General features: G+C 40.4%; 1 protein-coding gene and 1 pseudogene across 1 annotated transcript in view; one reads left to right on the top strand and one right to left on the bottom strand.

The window, feature by feature from the left end:
• IL18RAP (interleukin 18 receptor accessory protein) overlaps positions 1-22,386 on the bottom strand; it is a 34,648-nt gene extending 12,262 nt beyond the window's left edge. The window contains 5 exon segments of the mRNA XM_075562570.1: positions 1,968-2,033; positions 4,962-5,118; positions 21,285-21,465; positions 21,559-21,871; positions 22,314-22,386. Coding sequence (XP_075418685.1) covers positions 1,968-2,033; positions 4,962-5,118; positions 21,285-21,465; positions 21,559-21,871; positions 22,314-22,386 — 790 coding nt within the window.
• LOC142461406 (selenocysteine insertion sequence-binding protein 2 pseudogene) lies at positions 6,381-9,085 on the top strand (annotated as a pseudogene).
• Positions 22,387-23,766: the final 1,380 nt, after the last annotated feature.

Here is a 23,766-nt window from a genome sequence, read left to right as displayed (position 1 = left end):
GTCATTATTAGATAAAATATAATATAGCATAGTTATTATGATTATATTTCATTTGAATCTGTTGTATCACTCTTCTCATCCCTAATTCTACATTTGTATATTCTTTTTTTCTTTGTTAAGTTTAACAAAATTGATACTTTCAAAGAACCAATTTCTTGTCTCATTGATGTTTATGTATGTATTTTTTATGTTTTCCAATTTTTTCTTTCTGCTCAAATATTTATGATTTATTTCCTTCTGTTCAAAAGTTTATGTTATTGCTTTTGTTCTAGTTGTTAGTAGTGTTGTATTAAGGTATTGATTAGGGCTTTCCACTCTTTTTTCATATGTGTTTTAATTGGTATAAATTACTATCTGATAATTGATTTTATTGTGTCCCAAATGCTTTGATATGTTGTATTATAGTTCTTCTTTGCTTCAAGGAATTTCTTGAATTCATCCCTTATTTGAACTACTATCCAGTCATTTTGAAGTAGTGCATTGTTCCATCGCCATGGGTTTGTCATTGTGTTCCTGTTCTTGCTATTGTTGATTTCTATTTTTATAGTACTGTGATCTGAGAAAATGGATTGTAGACTATCAATTTATTAGAATTTGTTTAGGATCACCTTGTGATATAGCAGGTCTCTAGACATATTAATAAAGAATGTTCATAAAGAACTTTTGATATCCAATATTTATGTATTACATGAAGAGCATGAGACTGCTGCATGTAGCTTGTAATTTTAAAAATGTATCTCTATATTCAGCTGAACCTTTTAGAATGATACATTGAGGACATGCATGCTATCACATCACCCACTTTCTACTCAATTTTTAGGTAAGATGTGTATTCAGATACATTCACTGTATCAAAGTTGGTATTCAATCATGAAATGACTAGGGACTCTATTCAAAAACTAACCTTTGAATCTTAATGTTCCCCCTACTAACAGAACCATCAAAGATGTACTGTCTTAGAAGAAGTCATCTCCTTGGAAGTGAGGATGACAAGTGTTTGTCTCACGTACGTTGGACATGTTCTCACTAGAGGTGAGTCCCGGGAGAAGGACACTGTGCTTGGGAAAGTAGAAGGGAAGTGAGAAAAGAAGAAGCCGATGGAGGAGATCGATTGGCGGTGCCTACAACAATGGGCTCAAACATCACAGCAATGGGGAGGGGGTGCAGGACCAGGCAGGGTTTCGTTCTGCTGTCCATCGGGTCGCTGTGAGTGGACTGTACCCAGAAACAATACCATCAAATCCAGTGATATCATTTTCCCCATTCCTTAGTCTCTTTTGATATTTTCCATAATACCTTTTCTATATCTGGAATCAGGAGAGACTACAAGTATCACCTCATGTTCTTATATCTTAATATCCATTTTTAGATTTTCTTCTGTAACCATGAATATTTTATTAGCATATAAAAGTGCAACTGTGGTATTGAGAAACCAGTATTTGTGTGTATGTAGTGCAATATTATGTATATATGCAGGAAGATATATATGCTATTGAAGGCCCTAAAATAAAAAATATTCTAGATAAAAGTAATTTCTCCCCTCTACACAAAGACACTACTTTGGAATATAAACTGAGCAGATATTATAAATATGCCATTCTATTCTCTGACAAAACATCATATTCATAAAGTTTAGGGCAATTCAAGTTGGTAAATGTACAGATAAAACCAGTCTTACCAATATATATACTGTCATTCCTAGAACTAAAATCTATTAATCATATTGAATATGCCACTTACCATATAATATTATATTGTTTAACAAATATTTTTTCATTACTTCTGAATGTAACCATGTAAAGTCAGTTTTATAATGTCTACATTCAGATTCAGAATATTGATTATTACAAGAATTAACTAACAATGCAAGGTCAGAAACTTAGTTGAGGCTGAGTTGAGGCTGTAGTTCTTAAACCTAATCCCAGAAGTGTAATGTTCTTCAAGGTCAGTAATGTATCCCAATTTACCAAATTCTACTTCCAGCGTGTCCATGTCAGGATACAGAATATCTGGTTTGAAGTTAGTGTTTTTGTCTGAAAAATAAAAATAAAGAAAGTTTTAGTGGGATATCTGAGGATTGTTTGCTAAGTACTTCATCATACTTTGACTTGAATACTTTCTAGTTACTTTGTTGTATTTTACACATAATCCACGCGGCTAAGCAATCTGTTTCCATGTCAAAAGTGCGCCTCCACAATTGATTGTGATGCTAGGGTTGAGGGGTGCAAAGGACGGATCCATCGATTCATTTCCACCAGGGAAAACTGTATGACACACCAACCCTGCTTACCAGTTTCAGACTTGAACCCCATCCCTGCTGTCTCCTTCCAGTTTATTTTTGGTACCCTCTAGAATCCACCGAAGGAAATAAACATCTCAGCCAGAGTTGGTCCACCCAATCTATCACCAAATTTGTAGTTTCTTTCAAAATAAAGAAGAATTCAACCCTTATCTCATCATTTATCCTTTCATTTTTGTCAAAGTTACTTTCATGGTCAAACTTCCTTCTGAAAATGTCTCGGTTTCTGTTAAGAGAAAAATACATTACCTTTTCCCTAGACATTGTTCCACTCTTCACCTCAGGGAACTGATCCCATCAATTAACACCCCCTCTCTCTTGTAGCATTACTTCTATGGGCTTCTTCTCACAAGCATTTACACATACTCTTCATCTCAAAAAAAAGGCAGAGTGAAGGAATCCTCCTCCTCACATCTGCCTTGAGTCCCCCACTGTCAGAGATAATTCTGTAAAGAATTCTATACATTCATTTTCTGCATTACCTCACCTCAAATGGAGTCTAATGTTAATACTACACTGAAACTACTTTGCCCAAAGTCAATAGTGACCTTCAAAAAACTAAATCCACTGAACACATGAAAACTTTAAACATCTTGACTTCTGAGCAGACTTGGAGACAGTTGGCTGTGCCATCTTGGAATCCTCTTTTCTTTGGGTTCCATGTTAGTGTACTCTTCTCTAGCTTCAGCTTTTCTATGTGACCGTGACATTTCTTCACCGTGAGACTGTGGCCATTCCTTCTTTTATGCCTCTTTGGAACAACACGTCTCTTCTCAGGCTTGCCTGGGTGTTCTTCTCACTCTACATGCTCCCTTTGGATTATCTCAATTACTCACACGCTTCACCTTTAATACCACTCCTGACCCCTGGCATTTTCTATCAATCACTCATATAATCAGCTTTACTATATTTACTGACTCCTTCCCTGCACACCCTTCTACTGAAAACCACTTTCGGTCATAATAATGACTCCATCATGCCAAATTGATGATCCGTTCTCAAGCCTCATCATTCTGAGGTGACACATCTTGCTGTCATTTTAGAGATGATTTTTTAACTGTGTCACTTGAACCGGATTCCTCTGTTTCCACCTTGCTCTTCTTTCTCCATTGCATATCCGCCTTCTCTCCCCACACTGTGAGTATTGGAATCCTTTGAGGTTCTGTTGTAAGCCCTCTTTGCTCTGGAATTACTCAGTAGGTGGTTCAGTTTCTTGATGTTAAATATAGTACAAAAACGAACCAATCTCACATCGCATGCCCAATCCAAAGGTCTCCAGACTTATAGATCCTTAAGGTGTACCCCTTCCCCAAATTAAAAAAAAAAAAAGATTTTTCCCCTCAAAGCTATGCATTTAGATTTATTTACAAAACAACCTTTTCACCTTTAAAAGTACTCTCCATTACACAATGCATTGGTCAACTCTGCGATTCCGTTCTTGGAAACATTTTTCAAACTCATCTGTTTGGATGGCTGACAGCACCTCCCTCGTTTTTTTCTTCACCTCTTCTATATCGTCAAATTGCTGTCCTTTCTAGTCCCTCATCATTCACAGAAACAAAAAGAAGCCGCACAGAGTGAGGTCAGGTGAATAAGGTGTGTGGGGAAAGAGAGGCATGCGGGATTTTTTTTACCATAACTGGTGCACTGAAATGGCTACATGAGGAATTCCCCATCTTCCACGAATCAGACCTTTTTTGTTACACTCTGTTATGCTACATTTTCAGAACCTCTAAATAGAAAGCTTGCTTAATAGTCTGACCTGGTGGAACAACCTCTACATGTACTACAAGTAGACATTTTCGTCTGTTCAGGAAGTTGATGGCCTCTAGATTGAGGTTTATTCTTAGTCATCATTTTACCTTTCTTGAAAGAGAAAACCACTCATACACTTGAGTTTTTCCATAGTGCTGTCCTTGTAAGCTGTGTTCAAGAACACAACCATTTTTGCAGCATTTTTCTGAGCAAAAAACAAAATTTCACAGCTGCCTGCTGTTCTCTTAAAATTGGCCATCACAAAAAAAATGAGGGTCATGTAAACCTGCTTTTACAGAATAAAACCCACTGTGAACAGAGAGGACCTTCCCAGGTGATGCACATGGTGTACTAACTCAGAGCAAGTTGCTCGATGCTCTCCTATCAGGAAAAAGATGTACTATGAAAGCTCTGTCCAGGCGAGACTTTGTTCCATTTGTTTGTTTGTTTGTGTTGGTGGGGTGCCCCCACGTATGTCTACTTGTCAATGTGACTTGGATAGCTTGCCTGTCCTTTCCAGGCCAGCACTTTATTTCTCCTACAGACTTTCTTCTTCCTCAGTCCATCTCGCCTGATTAAATTGTGCCACCATTTACCAACTCATCGTAGCCAAATCAGCAAGACACTTTTAATCCCTCTTTTTCTTTCTCTCTTAGGTTAATTTCATTATAATACTCTGTTGATTCAAAGTTCCAGCTACCATAACTCCTACTTAGTTCACAGAAAACTAGAGTGATCATTTTAGAACACAAATCAAATCTGCTGCTCCGTGGGAAATTGATATTTGGCCACAATGAAATCTCATGATGACTATATCTCTATGACTTTTCTTTTCTGAACGAAAACAGCCTTATGCCAGAAGAAAGATGGTCATAGCCCAGGTCATAGCCCAGGAAAACACACTTACCATAGGTTCTTACTTGGACCACAGCTCTGACTGTCCACACACTTGTGTTATCAGACTGAGTGTAATCACACACATACGTGCCCTTGTGAGAATCATAGATTGCACCTAATGGCATGGGATTTCTTCGTTGTTCTGGTTTTGAGAGTAGTTTCCCATTCTAATCCAGAAAAGAAGGATAAAAAATGCTTTCAATCAGATACTTTATATTAATATCGATTGTACCTGTAGAGAAAATTCTCAAGTTTGCAACAGTGAAGTAAAACATCAATCTGTGATAAGAGCATTTCCCAAACTATGAAGACTGTGTGTTCAAAACCATATTTCAAGATTCCCATTGGAAATATTCTAGACTGATAACTAAATGGCTTATGGAGTGCAAGCAGTTAAGCATTTGACCACAAACAAAAAGTTTGGTGGATGCAATCAACTAAGGGGCATTAAACAAAAAAGCATCGTCTATTTCTGAAAGATCTTACAGCCAGGGGAAACCCCACTGAGTTTATGTCTGCTCTGAAACACATGAGATTGCTGGGGTCAGAATTGTCTGATCAGTACTTTTTCATTTCTGTGTTTGTTTTTTCATTACAAATATGAGGGGCTTCAAAAAGTTCATGGAAAAATTGAATTAGAAAAGAGTGGGCATTTCCCACGACATTTTTGAAGGCTAGTTCATAGTAGTAAGTTTGTAGACAGTAAGTGATATATATTTGGAAATTGATTTCTGCAAGGGTGCAGATGGGATGGGGGTGATAATATAAAGTTGCCACTTTAAGTAAATTTAACTGAACAAAATAAAATTAAAGTAAATAATTGAACAGGTATCTGTAAAACCATTGTCTTTAAATCAATTCTGATTCAGAATTACCCTTAAAGTACAGAACAAACTGCCCCATAGGGTTTCCAAGCCTATCAATCTGTACACAAGCAGACTTGTGGTACATAGAGGTGGGACATAAATATTATGAAGAATTGCTGAACATTGAAAAGGAATGATTTAACTCATAATGGGCCCAAAGTCAAGTGAAAAGTAAAGTACAGCTTTACATCTCCCTCTCTTATTTAGAAATTCTCATTGATTCCATTTTGCCTTTAGAATAGGATGTAAAATTCCTCATGGTCTGACCCTACTGTTCTTTACCAGCCTCCTTTACTCTACTGCTCCTGTACTCGCTCACCATTCCTAAACAACGAATTCGTCCTCTGTGCATTTGCACATGTATCGCACCATTTCCCCCCACTTGGTTGGATGCCATTCATCCTTCCACTCCAACTGGAGAGATGCCTCCTATGGAAGTAAGTCACCAAGTGTTCCCTGAGCTCAGTTAGTCACTTCATACTCCTTGATTCCTGGGCACAGACCGTCATGCATGTATGTAGCACTTGTATAAAAACCGTGCATGTGGAAAAGGCGGAAGAGCACGAGAAAGTAACGCGAAGTATTTTGTCCCGCCAGCCGTCGTGGCTGCCCCTGGCTTCTCGTGGCTGGGCCTCCTCAGAGCCGCCCACCATGGCGTCGGAGCTCCCGCGAGGTTCTGAAGGCGAGGCAGAAAATATATACGGAAGAGATGGCCTTTGGAGCTTCAACTTTTCCACCTCAATATTTATCTTCTGATATAACTATTGATCCATATACCTATTCTCCTTATACCCTTGAATCTACACAAAATGTTTGTTCAGTGCCTGCCTCCCAGTATGACTACAATCAACCCAGGTGTTACCAAGATTTACAAGCTGCTAAGCCCCAAAGTGAGCGCGCATGTCCTCTCCCTCAAGAAATGAAAGGCCTGCTTAAGAAAAAGACATATGATGAACCAAAGTTTGACAGTAGAAGAGCTGGTATAAAATCAGCTAAAGGCTCCCATCATATACACATTCATGCAGAAAATAGCTTTAAATCAGATGTCTATCATAATAAACGAACTGACAGGAAACCCAGAATAATAGAAAAGAATGGTTCTACCTCCAAACTTGAGTTTGAATTTACCAGGGTGGATTTTCCTGAACTTCAAGGTCCAGAGAACAATGGTGTATTAGAGATGGCAAAACAACCCAAATGGGGTCCTTTGCGCTCTGCTACAACCAACATCTCTCTCTTGAGAGAAGTAAAACCGCTCGCAGTGTTATCAGAGGGTGAAAGAGTGGTCAAAAATAAAAATGCAACTCAATCAGTGGCTGATAATGATGCTAACAGTTCAACTTCATATACAAGAGAGTTATCTTGGACACCAATGGGCTATGTTGTGCGGCAGACATTGTCTACAGAACTGTCACCAGCCACTAACAGTGCTACTGCCACGAAAAGCCTAAAGACACATGCTTCAGCAGCAGATCCTAAAATGTCCAAAGATTTACAGAGTGACAACCCTGAACAAAATGAAGTTTCAAGAAAGAGTAAGAAAAAGAAAGAAAAATCTAAATCAAAATACGAAGTTCTAACAGTTCAAGAGCCACCAAGGATTGAAGATGCTGACGAGTTCCCCAATCTGGCAGTTGCTGCTGAAAGAAGAAACAGGGGAGAGCCAACAAAATGTCAATCCAAACAGCAACAGCAGAAGGATTTTAAAAACAGTGGAAAGAAGAGTGAAATTCCAGTTCAGCTGGATTTGGGCAGAATGCTCGCAGCCTTGGAGAAGAAGCAGCACTCTCAGAATGCAAAGCAGTCTTCCAAACCTGTGGTGGTCTCAGTTGGTGCTGTGCCAGTCCTTTCCAAAGAAGCCACCTCGGGGACGAAGAAACACCACTTGCAGCAGGTGCAAACCCCTCACAGCCCCTTAGACTCCAGTGCCCCGCTGAGGAAGAAAGGGAAGCAGCGAGAGGTTCCCAAGGCCAAGAAACCAACGTCTTTGAAGAAGATTATTTTGAAGGAACGACAGGAAAAAAAGCAGCAGCGTCTCCAAGAAAATGTTGCAACTGACATGCAAGATATAGAAAGCAGTGGTGATGACCAATCCTTTCAGCAGGATGACCTTTCAGGGGAAATGGAAGAATCGCTCCCCTCCACGCTGGCAGAGGAAAGAAGGGAAGAAGAACCAGTCCCAGCCAAGCCCCCGAGTGACTCAGAAACCTGCCATCTTCGTCTCGACTCAACCAGCTTCCCGAAGATTCACAGCCGGAGGTTCAGGGATTACTGCAGCCAGATGCTTAGTAAGGAAGTTGATGCTTGTGTTATGGATCTTCTAAAAGAATTGGTACGTTTCCAAGACCGTATGTATCAGAAAGATCCAGTCAAGGCTAAGACCAAACGCCGACTCGTCTTGGGGCTGAGAGAAGTTCTCAAACACCTGAAGCTCAAAAAGTTGAAATGTGTCATTATTTCTCCCAACTGTGAGAAGATAAAATCCAAAGGTGGGTTGGATGACACTTTGCATACCATTATTGATTATGCCTGTGAGCAGAACATCCCATTTGTGTTTGCTCTCAACCGCAAAGCTCTGGGGCGCAGTCTAAACAAAGCCGTTCCTGTTAGTGTGGTCGGGATATTCAGCTACGATGGAGCTCAGGACCAGTTCCATAAGATGGTTGAGCTGACAATGGTGGCCCGTCAGGAGTACAAGACCATGCTACAAAGCATATGCCAAGAGCTGGCTGAAGAGCCTGGTCCTTACATGTCACCCAGCCCACCCACACAGAGATCAGGGAACTCTTCGGAGGATACACACCCAAACCCCAGTGAGCAAGAAGAGCCACATTACATTGAAATCTGGAGAAAACATTTGGAAGCATATAATCAATGTGCCCAGGAACTAGAAGAAACATTAGAGGCTTCAACTTCTCAAGTGATGAATTTGAAATTATAAGAAAAGAGCTCTGTGTGTGTGTGCGCACGTGTGTTCGTGTGTGCACGTGTGTCCATATTTTGGGTAAAGGGGTGGATTAGAAAAGACTGTCTTATTCTCAGTTCTTCATTGACCTACTGTATTGGATTCAACCATTCAATATGAAAACTAGGCAGAGTGAAAGAATGTTTGTAGACATGGCTTGTTGTAGACCATACTGTGATACAGTTTTGGCTTTCTGACCACACTGGATTTGCAGAATACTGCAGAAAACATGATACTTAGACTACTTTGGTTGCTAAAGAAACTCCTCTTATTATTACAGAACAATTAAACAAGTAAATTATAAATTACACCTGTCTGCAGGAGCCCGGTATTGTAGTTACTGAGTGTCAGGTGTAGTAGGACAATTTAATTGACAGGAAGTGGAAAAAGGTGCCATTCCTAATCTTACCTTTTTTCCACCTCCCAGGAAGCTCTGACTGCTTTGTAGGAAACTAGTGTAAAGTCTTCTGTGAGTGATGCCAACATTAGAACAAAGAGGGGCATGGTGACGTGCTTGTTTCTCAAGGGATGTATGTTTTCACATTTATAGATTAAAAATTTGCTAAAATGAGTCACTGAAGGAAAAAAACATTTTCTAATCTGTGACTATTTAGTCTTAATTTTAAAAAAATGCATATCAATGTTTTGACATTTCAGTTTTGATAATCTTAAAAACTTTCTTATTTTAAATGAATATTCTGAATTCTTTGAGACCAAAGGGAAGAAGTTTACTTTCATATTTTCCCTATAAGTAAGAAGGCTAACTTATTTTTAATAAATAGTGATTACTTTAAAAAAAAAACGTGCATGTGGTAATCACATGACTTTATGTCAGCGTGAACATATAGGAAAGGGATCCAACATGTCAATTAGGTCACAGCCAGATGATGCTTCCAAGGGGGGTGTGAAGTTCTTATAATCAGGGAAAACTGGGGGCTTCCCTTTCTCTCTCTTTCTCTGCCTCTTTGTCTTCTTGTCTGCTGGAACTCTGCCTGCCTCCAAGGTCCCATGGAGCTGCGTGACCCTGAGACCAGTCAGCCCCCTGCCGGGTTTCCACTGACCTTGCATTCGCATGACTCTGCACCACCAGCCAGGGATCCTCCTGCTTCCCAGCTCACCATTCTGCATCACTTACATGGGGCTATGTGAGTGTGAAGAGGGACATGCACTAGCAGTGGTCTGATGGACTTGATTTGGACTGGGCTAGGATGCCTTCTTAATCCACAATTACTTCTCGGTATAAAACTCTTTCTTATACAGAGATGAGTGTCACTGGATTTCACACACACACACACACACACACACACACGTCTTCTACATTCTACATACATAGATTCCTTCTCTCAGTGAGCCCAACTCTCAGTCTAAAGAGGTGAATAATGCAGACCCTGCCTAGGAAATGGGATGCACAGAGCATGTAGAGACCAGGGGAGGTCTGACTACAGTCCATAGGGAGCAGTGATGCTTCCTCAAGTCTAGTCATAGCCTTGAAGAATACACAGAAATAGGTTTGTTGAGATAAGTGACATTTGGAGAATGCTTGAAGCAATTTGTGCATATAGTAAACAAGTGAGATAGGAATTAGAATATGAAATGAGATTTATTCTGCATGTTAAGGTGATAGGACCAATGCATATAGGACATGTTTGATTTTGTATTGCACTATATAATAACTTGATAAGAAATAAAACTATCTTTGAAAATTATGTGAATAAATAAATGTATAATGAAAAGAAATGTTCTGAAGTATGAAAGTCACATAATCAAAGATTTAAAAATATAAACAGCTGTATCAAATGGATGTGGAAACTCATATAGCTTGAAACACAGACTATAATAATCATGTTCATATTACTAGGAAGTAGTGATAAAATATTTGCCCAGTGACTGAGTGTTTAGGTAGTACAAACTGCTAATGCAGAATTTCAAATCCAACCAGGGGCATCTCAGAAGAAAGGCCTAGTAATATATTTCTTTAAAAATCTTTGAAAACAAAATTCATGGTGGATCACAGACCTCGAAGTAAAACCCCAAACTATTAAGCCCATCAATGAAGAAACCGGGACAACCCTTAGAACCTCGGGGCCAGAAATACATAGGCTAACTGAAATGGGGAAGAAGCTGAAATTCACAAGTGGGATATGCTAAGGATAAAACATCTCTGTGCATCCAGAGACTTCACGAGGCGAGTAATAAAACAACACAGAGACTGGGAGATCTTCAGCAACGACACACCAGACAAAGGGCTTACTACTAAAATGCATAGTACCCTATAAACCTGCAACAAGATAAAAGCAGAAAACTCTCTGAGGAAGTGGGCAAAAGACCTGAACAGAAGTTGCACTAGGGAGGAAACCAGAATAGCCAGTAAACATATGAGAAAAAGTTCCTGAGTACTCTCCATCAGAGAAATGCAAATTAAAACAACTATGAGAAGCCACCCAACACCTTTGAGGATAGCCCAGATTAAAAAAATATCAGAAAGCAACAAATGTTGGAGGGGATGTGGCAAGGTAAGAATGCTCATCCACTGTTAGTGGCCATGCAGATACGTACAGCCACTGTGAAGAGTGATCTGGCGATATCTAAAAGAAATGGAAATTTACTGGACATATATCCAGAAAAGGTAAGAAATAGACCACAACCAGTCACCTGCACTCCAGTGTTTATTGTAGAGCAATTCACAATCACAAAGATCTAGAAACAACTTAAATTTCCATCGATAGATAAGTGGATTAGAAAACTCTGGCACATAAACACAATGGAGTACTATGCATCCTTAAAAAACAGGGATGGACACATGAGGCACATTGTATCAAGTACATAACTCCACTGAGGAAAGCCCAATCAATGCACTGGGTACAGAAGAAAAACTACATAATTCACAGCCTGAGGGACAGGCCCACAGGCAGGGGACAGACCAAGCCCAAAAGAAGGGAAAAAGGGAAGGTGGGGGGGGGGGGGAGATGAAGGCATTCAGGGGAGCAGGGTACTAATCCACCCACGGGAAGGTATTGTTTATGTCTCCACAGGAAAAGGAGTTAGACTCCAGGTAGTATCATGGTGCACCACACCTTGAGGGCAACTTCACTGCCGGAAGCAGCCCGCGGACAGAGAGGACAACAGGCCAGTCCCAATCTGAGCAACGCTGACCCCCTCAGAGGCCATCACTCTCGCTGCTGGGGAAAGGCCCAGCCCATACCACCCACATGAGAGCAAACTAAGAAAGAAGAAGAGAGAGTGAGGGCCTAGACCCCACTTTGGCACACCCAGTCCTGATGACGACCTTCTTGCTTGGAACGCCTAAGAGGATTGTAGGGCTGACAACAGCTTGAGACATGATGTCCCATAGGGAACATAGTGCTACAGAGGACAATATTGGAGAGCGAGCCTGGACTGCCCCCCCCCGACACACACACACCCCGGCCCCCTGCAGTGGGGCAGAACAAGAATGGAGCATAACAGACCCACAATGGGACCTAAGTCAAAAAGCCCCAGAAGACTCCCGGAAATAAACTTCAGACTCAGAGGGGCAATGCCCGGAGCCCCGCCAAACCAGTAGGAAGATAGTCAAGAAGGTCAACGGACTGACCAGGAATTATGTATAGGTTATTTGTTTGTTTGTTTTTCTCTCTTTGTTGTTGTTGGTTGGTTGGTTGGTATTTAGTCTTCATTGGTTCTGTTTTGCCTACCTATATAAGATAGGCATGAGAAGCAAGCCAGGGAAAAAGCAATAGGACCGAAGCTTTTGGGGGATCTTGAGGGAGGAGAAACCAGGGAGAGGAAGAGAGATGCAAGCAAACAAGATCACAGACAGAGGAACACTAGGGATCTGAAATCGACATCAAGGGGGAGCAGAAATCCCGATAGTGGTGGAGCAGCCATAATCTAGCTGGAGGAATTACTGAGAGGCAAACAAGGGTGAACGTGATAGTGGAATAGGGGGAAGGCAAAAGGAAATAGAAGAAAGAATTAGGAAGCAAAACTATTTATAGAGGTATAAACATACAGGTGTATACTTGGAAATATATTAATGTATAACAATAGGGGTATTGGCGTGTGTGTGTGTGTGTGTGTGTGTGTGTGTTTATACACTGAGGCAGTGGACGGACTTTGGGCCTCTACTTAAGTATTCTTTCAACACAATAATACTTTGTTATAATAACATGGCATTGGGTGATGCCCACCACCCTGACACAATTGCTTAAGATAAACTAGGTGCATAAACAAATGTACTTAAGGAAGCAGATTGTGCCAGGCTATTAAAAGATATATCATCTGGGGTCTTAGAAGCTTGAAGCCAAGGAAGCATCTAGCAGGGAGGCAACAAAGCCCACATGGAAGAAGCAGACCAGTATGTTTGATCATGAGGTGTCAATGGGAACAGACATCAGAATTCCAAAATAAACAACCTCATTGAGGTGACAGAGAGAGAGTAAGCTAGAGACCCAGAGCCCATTCGTGGATCATTGGATGTCCCTGCAAACAGGGGCTGCATGGAGGAGGGTGTCAGTCTGGGTACTTTAGAGAATCAAACCCACCGAAACTCATGTATAAGAGAGAGCTTTATATAAAGCGTAAGTGCACATCAAGAAAACAGCTCAACCCAGTGCTGCCCAAGACCACAAGTCCAACATTAACCCATATGTCCAACACCAATCCACAAAGTCCTCCATCTCACAAAACAGATGCAATAATGTTGACAGCAGGAGGAAAGCCGAGTCAGTGAATATGTAAACCTCTCAGTGCTGGCAGGAGTCTCCACACAGGTGCTCCAGCACCCAGGGCTACATCAGGGTAGGTCCATGTGGCTTCTCCTCAAGGGTGTCTTGCAGGAAGTAAGCCTTGCCAGCTAAAACAGGGAACTGGTTAAGGCAGCTGCACCCTGATCTGACCATCAGAAAGCAAGAGACCTGAGAACTAGAAAGGCAAGGCTTACCGAGCCATTTATCCCTCTGCACTTCAATTAACCCCACATGTATTTATCAGCCAGGTTGGTACAATAAACTAACTACCTCAGAGGAGAAAATGTATCCAGGGAGGCAGTTTAGCACTGATGAAATACACAACACTCCTCTAGTTCTTTAATCCTTCTTCCCCCAGTATTTTGATCCTAGTCCAATATTGCAATTCCCACTAGACCGGTGTACAGACAGTGGCACAGAGGAGATATTTCAATATACAGAATATAGGAAAGACAACCCCCCTCAGAAACAGCAATGGGAGCAAAAATTCCTGGAGGATAAGGGAAGGGAATGGGAAGGAAAGGAGGGAAGGGAAAATGGATAGCAATATGGGCAAAATACCACCCCTCAGGGGAAGAATAACAGGATGGTAGGTGAAGGGACAGACTGGGAGATATAAAATGTGTGTACATAACAATACATATTATAGTAAGGATTTTCAGGGATGGCAAGGTGAGGGAGGGTGGGAAAAAAGAGGAGCTGATATCAGAGAGCTCAAGATGAATGATAATGTTTAGAAATTGTTGATGCCACTAATTATACATGTGTGCTTGAGATAACTGATGTACGGTTTGTTGTAATATATGCAATTTTTAAATTTTATTTAAATTTTTTAAAGTCATTGAAAGTATAATAGAACACAGTGCTTTCTGACACATAGAATTACAATGCATCTGTAAATTGAATCAATTTGATGAAAACTTGATGGAAACCTTGTAACCCTTATATATCATGTCTAATGATATTTCTCTGGAAAATGTTCTTCCTATCTCTAATATTAGTGTACTATAAGCAAAAAGAGAGAGAGAGATTAGCAATATCAAATCAACATTAATCTATTATCTATGTAGATTATAAAATATTCTCATATATTATCACATATGACAGTTCAAAATATTCCATAACTTGGTTTGGACAGATGCTATTTCTTCCAATTTATAATAGAGAAAATCAAAGCTGGGAAGTTTAAGTGGAGTGAGAATCAGCCACCCCCCCAAAAAAATAAAATTGTATTGAATTCATACTATATGTTTCAGTTAAGGAATTTCCTTTCCCATTTTGCCTGCTAACTTGTAGGAGAAAAGCTTCTCCCACTATATATCTCTGCTTTGATTTTGTGGCCCAATAAAGTAGATTGGTAAGAAGGCTACAAGAAGGTCCTCATCATGGATTCATTTTGTCCAGATGTTTACACATCCCATCTATTATAGTCCTGTGTAAAAATAATTTTTGCTTTCCCTATATAGTAATTGTCATTAGCATCCTTTTTTTCTTCAATTGGTAGCTAAATGTATAAGCCTTTATTAATGACCACAGTAAAAACTGAAATGCAGTATATATGAAGGGGTACTCCTCCCCCCCCAAAAAAAACAGAAAAAACTCCACTGAGCAGAGCTTTCATGGTATGCATTTTTTCCTGCTAGGTGATAATTGAACAACTCACTATGAGTTAGTGCACCCAGTGGCATCACCTGGAAAGGTTCTCTCTGGTCAGTGAATTTTTTTCATAAAAGCAGTTATGTTCAAACCTCATTCCCAAATATAGTCATCTCTTTCACATTCCCCAGTGTGTGTATTTAATGATTTATTTTATTCCTTGAACACATCTGTGTCATTTTTTACCTCCTTTCTGATCCTGCTAGTAGTTCCCTAGATCAGAGTGCACACTGTAGACCATGGATACATCGACAGTCCTGATAGTCCACATCCAAGCCAGAGCCTCTATTTCTAGCTCTCCTCCCAACTAACCACTCAATAACTTCATGTTCCCTCTTGTGGACTGCTCGCTTCTCACTAAGCATAGTCCTCATTTTCCAGTGTCTGCTGCGCATGTTGAGCTTTCCTGTTACACTTAACTATTTCAGGCTCTTGTCCCAATGGTCAACTGATAATGTAAGTGCTGCACTAGAAGTAACATTTATCTTACACAAAGAGAGTAGGACGTTAATTTACTGAGGAGGCGTGACTCAAAATGAAAAAAACAGTGCAAACATCTATTAATAGGTGGAACTCAGAATGCACAAAGTATGAATTTAGGAAAATTGGAAGGCATCAAAAATGAAATGGGATGTATAAAAACTGATATTCTAGGCATTAGTATACTGAAATAAACTGGTATTAGCCATTTTGAGTCAGACAGTCATATAATTTACTATGCTGGCCATCATAAATTCAAGAGGTATGGTGTAGTATTCATCATCAAACAGGAAATTGCAAGCTCTATCTTGAAGTACGATGCTGTGTGTGATTGGACAATAACTATCTTCATATCAGGAAATGTAGTCAATACAACTATCGTTCAAATGTATGCAGCAGCCACTAAAGCTAGTGGTGAAGAAACTGAGGACTTTTACAAATGTCTTCAGTCTTAAATTGCTCAAACATACAATCCAGAAGGATTGATTATTATGTAGACTTAGGAATACCGAAGCTGGAATAAAAAAGGAAGAGACAACAGTTGAAAATATGCCCTGGAAGATAGAAACAAAGCTGAAGATTGCATGACAGAACTTTATTCGTCTAACAACTTCTTCATCAAAAATACCTTTTATAACAGCACAAAAGGCAACTGTGTTGTGGAGGACTTCTCCAGATGAAATATACCGAAATCCAATTGACCACGTTTGTGGGAAGAGATGATCGAGATGCTCAATATCAGCAGCTAAAATCAGGTCAATGGCCCACTGTCGATCAGACCATCTGTTGCCCATATGTAAGTTCAGGCTGACACTAAATAAAATCTTACCACATCCACAAGAACCAACATACAACCTTGAGTATGTCACACCCGAATTTCAAGAACACCTCAAGAGCAAATTTGATGCATTGAACACTAATAACAGAGACCTGATGAGCCATGGGATAACATCAAGGGCATCATACATGAAGAAAGAAAAAGGTCATTAAAAAGACAGTAAAAAATAATGAAAGATCAAATGTATGTCAGGAGAGACTCTGGAACTATCTGTTAATCATAGAGTATCTACAACAAATGCAAGAAACAGTGAAGTATATTTTGAGAATGATGAGGGCAATGATTGTACAAATGTGCTTTACACAATTGATGGGTGTATGTATTGTGATAAGAGTTGCACGAGCCCCTAATAAAACGATTTAAAAACAAAACAACAAAAAAGGGCTGAACAGAACATTTCAAAAGGCAGCTTGAGAAGACAAAGTATTCGAGTGAAATCTGCAAAGACCTTGAGTTAGAAAAGCAAAAAGAGAAAACATGTTCAGTTTCTCTTAAACTGAAAGAACTGAAGAAAAGAATGTAAACCATATGAACAAGAGCCAATGAAAGTGAAGGAAGACGTTAAAGCTGCACTGAAGGCGCCGGAGGAAGCAAGCTCCAGGAATAGACAGAATACCAATGGAGATGTTATGACACACGTAGCTATGTCAAAATGTAATGTCTTAGCATTTGATCTCCCTTTAGGCCAATTTTAAAGCTGAGTGAAGGTTGGATATTAAATAAGGAAGAGTGAAGAATTTATATCTTTGAATTAGGATGCTGTCAAAAAATATTGAAATTACCTTGGACTGTCAAGAGAATGTGAAGGACTGTCCTGGAAGAAGATAGCCAGAATTCTTCTTAGAAATGAAGATGGCAGTTGAATTATGAGAGTGACGAGTGCAACGAATGTATAAGGGTGCTTTGCTCATTTGATGTATGCACAGATTGTGATAAGAGCCTTATGAGCCCCAATAAAAAGATTTAAAAAAAAGAAAGAAAATGATTAGGGCAAAGAATGTACGGATGTGCTTTATACAATTGATGTATGTATATGTATATGTATGGATTGTGATAAGAGTTGTATGAGCCCCTAATAAAATGTAAATAAATAAATAAATTTTAAAAAAAAGAAATGAAGATGGCAAGATTTCATATCAAGTACTTTGGACATATTTTCAGGAGAGACCAGCTCTAGGAAAGGTTTATAGAAAGGAGAAAAAATGTAGGAACAGTAAAAAAGATGAAGTATACGCAAGATAGATTGACACATGGCCTGCAACAAACAATGGGCTTGATCATAACAATTTTAGGAACATAACGTACAACTTACAAGGATGGCACAGGACCAGGCAGTGTTTCATTCTGTGGAACACAGGTTGCTATGTGTCAGAATTGATTCAAAGGCTTCTAACAACAGGACAAAGGGCAGGGTGACTTTCTACCAAACACAGAGATCTGAGCAGAGATGTCCAAGTTTTTCCTGCTCGATGGCATCAGGATGCATCCACTGTTGTTAGCACCTGAGGTCAACATTTGGAGAAAGTAGCAGCAGATGTCACTGGAGACACAATCGGACTTGCTGAAATTGACCTAATTGCTTACATTGTCTAGATAACACATTTCTGGATTGTGTTACTCAGCTGGAGTCAAATTTCTTGTAGCCGAAGCATTCTGACAGAATCCTATTGACACACCTGATGAGATAACGCTAAGAGTCCATGATGGAGGGCAATTGGTATCCTTGAGTCATGAACAACAATGGAAGAAAGAATCTTGCCTGAACTGGACATCCCCTTACATAAGGGTCGTGGGGAGGAGATGAGTCAGTCTGGGTGCTGTGTAGCAACAATGAAATACACCATTTTCCTCTAGTTCCTAAATGCTTCCTCCACCCCCAACCCCACTATCATGATCCCAATTCTACCTTACAGATCTGGCTAGACTAGAGGATGTACACTGGTACAAATAAGAACTGGAAACACAGGGAATCCAGGACAGATGATCCCTTCAGGACCATTGGTGAGAGTGACGATACTGGGAGAATGGAAGGAGGGTGGGGTGGAAAGGAGGAACTGATTACAAGGATCTACATAAAACCTCCTCCCTGGGGGATGGACAACAAAAAAAGTGGGTGAAGGGAGCCTTTGGACAGTGTAAGATGACAAAATAATAATAATTTATAAATTATTAAGGGTTCATGAGGGAGGGGAGTGGAGAAGGAGGGGGAATATGAGGAGCTGATGCCAAGGGCTCAAGTAGAAAGTAGATGTTTTGAGAATGATAATGGCAACAGATGTACAAATGGGCTTGACACAGTGGATGGATGTCTGGATTGTGATAAGAGTTGTACAAGCTCCCAATAAAATAATTTTTTTAAAAAGAATCTTGCCTGTTGTTCACGACACAATGTGTGTAAGGATGTTAAAAGTTGTTTTGGCTTAGCACTTAATTACTTGGTGTTCATTCAAAGAATACACACTAACTGTTCTGTGTCGGATACAGAACTGAGCATTGGACGCAAGAACAGCAGTGCCATACGAGGCTGCGGTTTGTTCTGTTGCACACAGGGTCACTACCAGTCTCCCAGACTCAGCAGCACCTCACAGCAACCAGCCAACTCGGAATGAATTGACACCATCTTTCCCCAGTACTAATATGATAGCTGTCACATTAATAGTTTGTTCAGAACAAAAAATGGTTCCCCTTTTCTCCATGTTGGTTGGACAATAAGTGGGATATTGTCATCAGAATAGGAAAACCAATCCAAAATTTCTGCCATGGAGTCGAGGCTGACTTAATGAATCCTTGTAGGACAGAGTAGAACTGCCCCTGAGGATTTCAGAGAGTACAATAATTCTGTGGGAGTAGAAAGCCTCGTCTTTCTCTCTGCTGACCATCACATAACCGGGGTGGACCAGGCAAGTGTATGAGCTTTGGAACAGTTCTTAAACATTAAATATAAATGGCTTTTTCTTATTCCTTATTTGGATTCTTTATTAGGGGCTCACCAGTCTCACCATGTTTACCGGTTCTCCATTTCACTAGACTCACTGATGCCAGTTACTAGGACAACTAGGCCACAAGCCAATGAAAAGGAGAAGTGGGCGGCAAATGTGCAAAAATTCCTTGGAACACAGGCACAGCAACCACTCAATAACCATATCTGCATTGCAGCATCCAGATGAGAGTGTCTTAAGCCACCAACAGAAGAGTTCTTCTGGACAGCATCGGTATTTATGTGAGGTCATAACTACATCACTTGGGCCTACTTTGCCTCACTGGCTTATCAAGAACCTACGTAGACACAGTGAGAGGCCTAGACCAGAGAGTTTTGGACCAATGGAAATTGTTGGCTTTAGAGAGAACTGAAAATAATGAACAAAACCATTCACTGTCCTTACTGACTTCATTTTAGAGGTCACGGTGTTAATGTGCTGCTTAAATGTGAATATCATTCAGGCCAGGGTGTGTTCATTGCTGCTTTAAATTACAAATATCACAAAACCTCAGCATATACATAGTTCAGTAGTGGACAACATAACTCCAGAATACCTATGGTCACAGAGTCTTAAGGGAATCACAGGATCTTAAGAAATGAGAATATGTCTTCTCAATCCAGTTGATTCAGGCTCATTATAACCCCATGGATGTCAGAGTAGAACTATGTTCAAAGAATTTTTTATACTTGGTTTTTTTTTTTACAAGTAGATCACCAGGCCTGGGTGTACTTGATTCTCTAATCTTCCATTTGGCAGTGAGCCCACTAAACCTTTGCACAAACAAGGTCATAGCAATGTGCCCCCCTCCCCCCATCCTTCCAAGAAACCCATCACGACAAACACAACACTTGCTTCACATTGAAAAGTCAAACAAACAGGAAACAAAAAATCTCTACCCATTGGGTCGATGTTTAAGTACTAGGGCTGGACTACACCCTCAGAGGGGCTAACTGCATATATTAAGGTCTATACAACTACTAGATAACCAGAGCCCACTTTTTTTTTAACTTTAATTAGCAGCAATTCAAACTGATGGGTTTATATTAACACATAATATATTTTAAAATCTACCTGAAATTTTAAGGGCTGGACTGAAAAAAAAAACCCTATTGCAATTATAGGAGGAGCTTAAACTCTAGGCTCTACCACCCAAGAATTGGCTAGCAGTGGGCTACCTCAGAGGGGACACGGCAGCATTACTTAGCACTTGGAAAAACCATTAAACATAATGACCATGTGTGGAGTGTTGTTATGGAAGCTTCAGACATCATTGCAAACCTTGCTTTTTCCTTGCCATTCTCTTTAGCACTGCACCCCTCTCTTAGCCGGACAAGACACCGGACTGTCAGCCAGTCTTTGGTGTCAGCCGCAACGGTTTGCTGCGATTATCTTCCAATGTGTGCTCCATTGGGAAAATCGTCCACCTCCTTCTACCTATTTCACAGAATATTTAAAACTCACTGGTTTTGTGTAGCTTTCCTCTCGAGTGTCCACTTAAAAAGATTAAAATGAAATAATCTAGCTTTCTGCATTAGCATATGTTAATACAGCTCATGTGTACTATGCTTAAATTTTATGAACTGTTATGGCATCCATGTACTGATCAAAGACAAGTTCTAATCATTGGACTATCATGTAGAAAAAGGAGAAAAGACCATTTCATGATCTTACCCCACAGGCAGGGGGCAAGCCTTTTGGGGAACTCTAAATGTCAGATTCTTATAGCCATGTTGCTATAAATTAAGTATAGAGATAGTAACATAAAGAATATGCTCAGATAGATTTCAGAGGTTCATTCTTACTCGGTACCAGGTAACTTCTGGACTCTGTGTACCACTCTGACAGTTCAGACTGGGACAGGAAATTGAAGCTGTGCTGCCAAGGAGAAGCCCTTGCTCGTGGCCCGGTCCCCAGCAGGATGCATTTTGCTTGGGTCTGACTTCTACGACCATCTTGATACAGCAAGCATCATCCTGTGGTCTCCTAGGAGAGGTAGTAAGGTCCCATGAACATGTGTTACATCCTGACGGTAAAAAATCTGGGGATGTTTCAGATAGGAATGAATTTGCAACGTACCTAATTCTGGGTCTACAAATATATGATCCAGCATCCTTCACACTTATGGTGGGAAAATGAAGAGCTCTCTTGATATGATAGTGGTCTTGAATAATTTCCTGTAGTGGGGATCCAGTTTTAGGTTGTAAGTACCATTGGACATCACGTAGGTCCTTACTATCATTGCAGGGCATATGATCAGGGCCTTGTGTGGGTGACAGTTTTCTTTTGTGGAACAAATGGGTCTCCTGTAGCTCCGGCAAATCACAAAATAATATAAATTCCTCTTCGGCTTTTGCATGATAAGTCCAAATAAGTTTGTCAGTGTTGCAATCTGAAAGTCACAAGCAAACAAAGCCACATACAAACTAATTATAAGATGAAATTCTAGCTCACCTTTATAATAGGATTTGATTTAGTAAGAGATTAATTTTCTCTACGTGTCTTTCTTCTTCACGGTTACCTTTTTATGGAAGAAAATAGCTCTTTTTTAACTCCCTCTACAGCATTGTCATTAGCGACAGAGACTTCCCACAAAGAGAGCTGAGCCACTGTTTAATCCCTTTCATCGACTGCCACTGAACACCAGATATGGTAGCTCAATTGTTCATCCATCTGTGATGTCCGCTGAAAGACTCGCCACAACAATTTCTCGCTGTACTCCTATGTTGACAGTAGGATAGCAATCCATCATGGGGCTGATAGATCAGATTATCTGTCACTTTAAGTGTCGACCACAAAACTCACAGTTAAGCATGAGAAGTGAAAATGCCTACCTGTTACATGAAATCCTTTACTTCTCTCTCGAGAGAGGAACCAAAGAAGTATCCAGCCCCAATACAATATCATTCTCTCTTGGTCTTTTCATTGCATCAACAAGTATGTTCTACTGCATTGTGACTCGGCGCTCGTGCTTGATACTCTTATGCGTTCTGTATACCAAGAAAAAGGAAATGGAGATGGCAGAGCCAATCATCACAACGCCAAGTCATGCAGGAAGCTTTTAGAGAGCAAACCTTATGCAAGTAGGGCTTCACAGGCCCCTGTTTGTGTGGGAAGTTTAGCACAGAGCGTCCCCCAGTGTGGGTCACGTGTCTAGGGAAGCATGCGGTCCTTCGTGCTCTGCAGTATGTCTTTAGAGCCCATTTGACATCGTCACTCCCCTCGCTCACTCTCTTTTGATGTTCTCGCCTAGGATGTATAATTCTGTGAGTGATTGGAAAAACATGAAAGTGAACGTTTTCTCGAAAAGATGGCCCAAGGAAAGTTAAAATGCCAGACTCTGCAGAGTTAAAGATATCGCTTTCATGTGTTACATTAGGTGCTGTCTGTATCGTAATGATTGTGAGAGAATAGAGAAGTTAGACCGGGAAAGGTGCCACTAGATGCCATCACGGCCAATTCTCTTAGATACGAAGAGAGCAGATCCCCAAAGAGAGACAAAGTGGGCTCTGTCGCTGGTGCTTCTGTCCACCTGGTTGACAGGGAGTCCCTCCGAGTTTTCAATCTACTTAAGAGAGAAATAGGTGTGCTGGGGGAATGATACTTGATTCTTATTAAATGCTGGTTTTGACCAGAAAATAAAAGTTGCTTGCTGTCACCCAGTTTTGTCTGTGCCTCTTCGAGCTCTGAACTATCATCACTACATAAAAAGAACCCATGTTCTATTTTCAAGAGTTGTGGGATTAAGGTGATTTCCCCGAACTGTGGCTTGAAATTCCCCTGCGCACTCACTCATACTGCACACAATGTTTGAATGCCCGTTGGGGGCTCGAACGCTCGGGGAGAATGAGCATTTCTCCAGCCCTCACAAAGCCAAGGATGCAGCTATGTAAACGTCATTACAATAACATGCAAGAAGTGTGAGAAATGAAATCACCCGTCAGCATTTAAAGCCTGGTAATAATGGGGGGATTGGGGGACAGGAAGACAAGCAGAAGCGTGAGAAGGAAGGAAAGGAAAGGAAATATGTTTTCTCCCCGTGTTTTAAGCATATGACTCAATCATTCAGTCTGATTCACTCTCTTTCCACATTCACCTCACTCTTTCCCGTCCTCTCCGGCCACTCTGTAGCCAACTCCAAATGCCCCAAGATCTTTCTTTGCAGTCATCTTCATATTTTTCTCATTAAAAAAGCAAACAAAAACTCCCTACCAGTGGCTTTTCTCATCTTCTAAGAGTCTTAGTTCTTAGTTTCCAGATGTAAAATTTTCAACACACACACACACA

Source organism: Tenrec ecaudatus, chromosome 11, assembly GCF_050624435.1.
Source record: "Tenrec ecaudatus isolate mTenEca1 chromosome 11, mTenEca1.hap1, whole genome shotgun sequence".
NCBI classification, from domain to species: domain Eukaryota; kingdom Metazoa; phylum Chordata; class Mammalia; order Afrosoricida; family Tenrecidae; genus Tenrec; species Tenrec ecaudatus.
The sequence above is the reverse complement of the archived record's forward strand: the minus strand, read 5'-3'. Positions and strand labels throughout refer to the sequence as shown.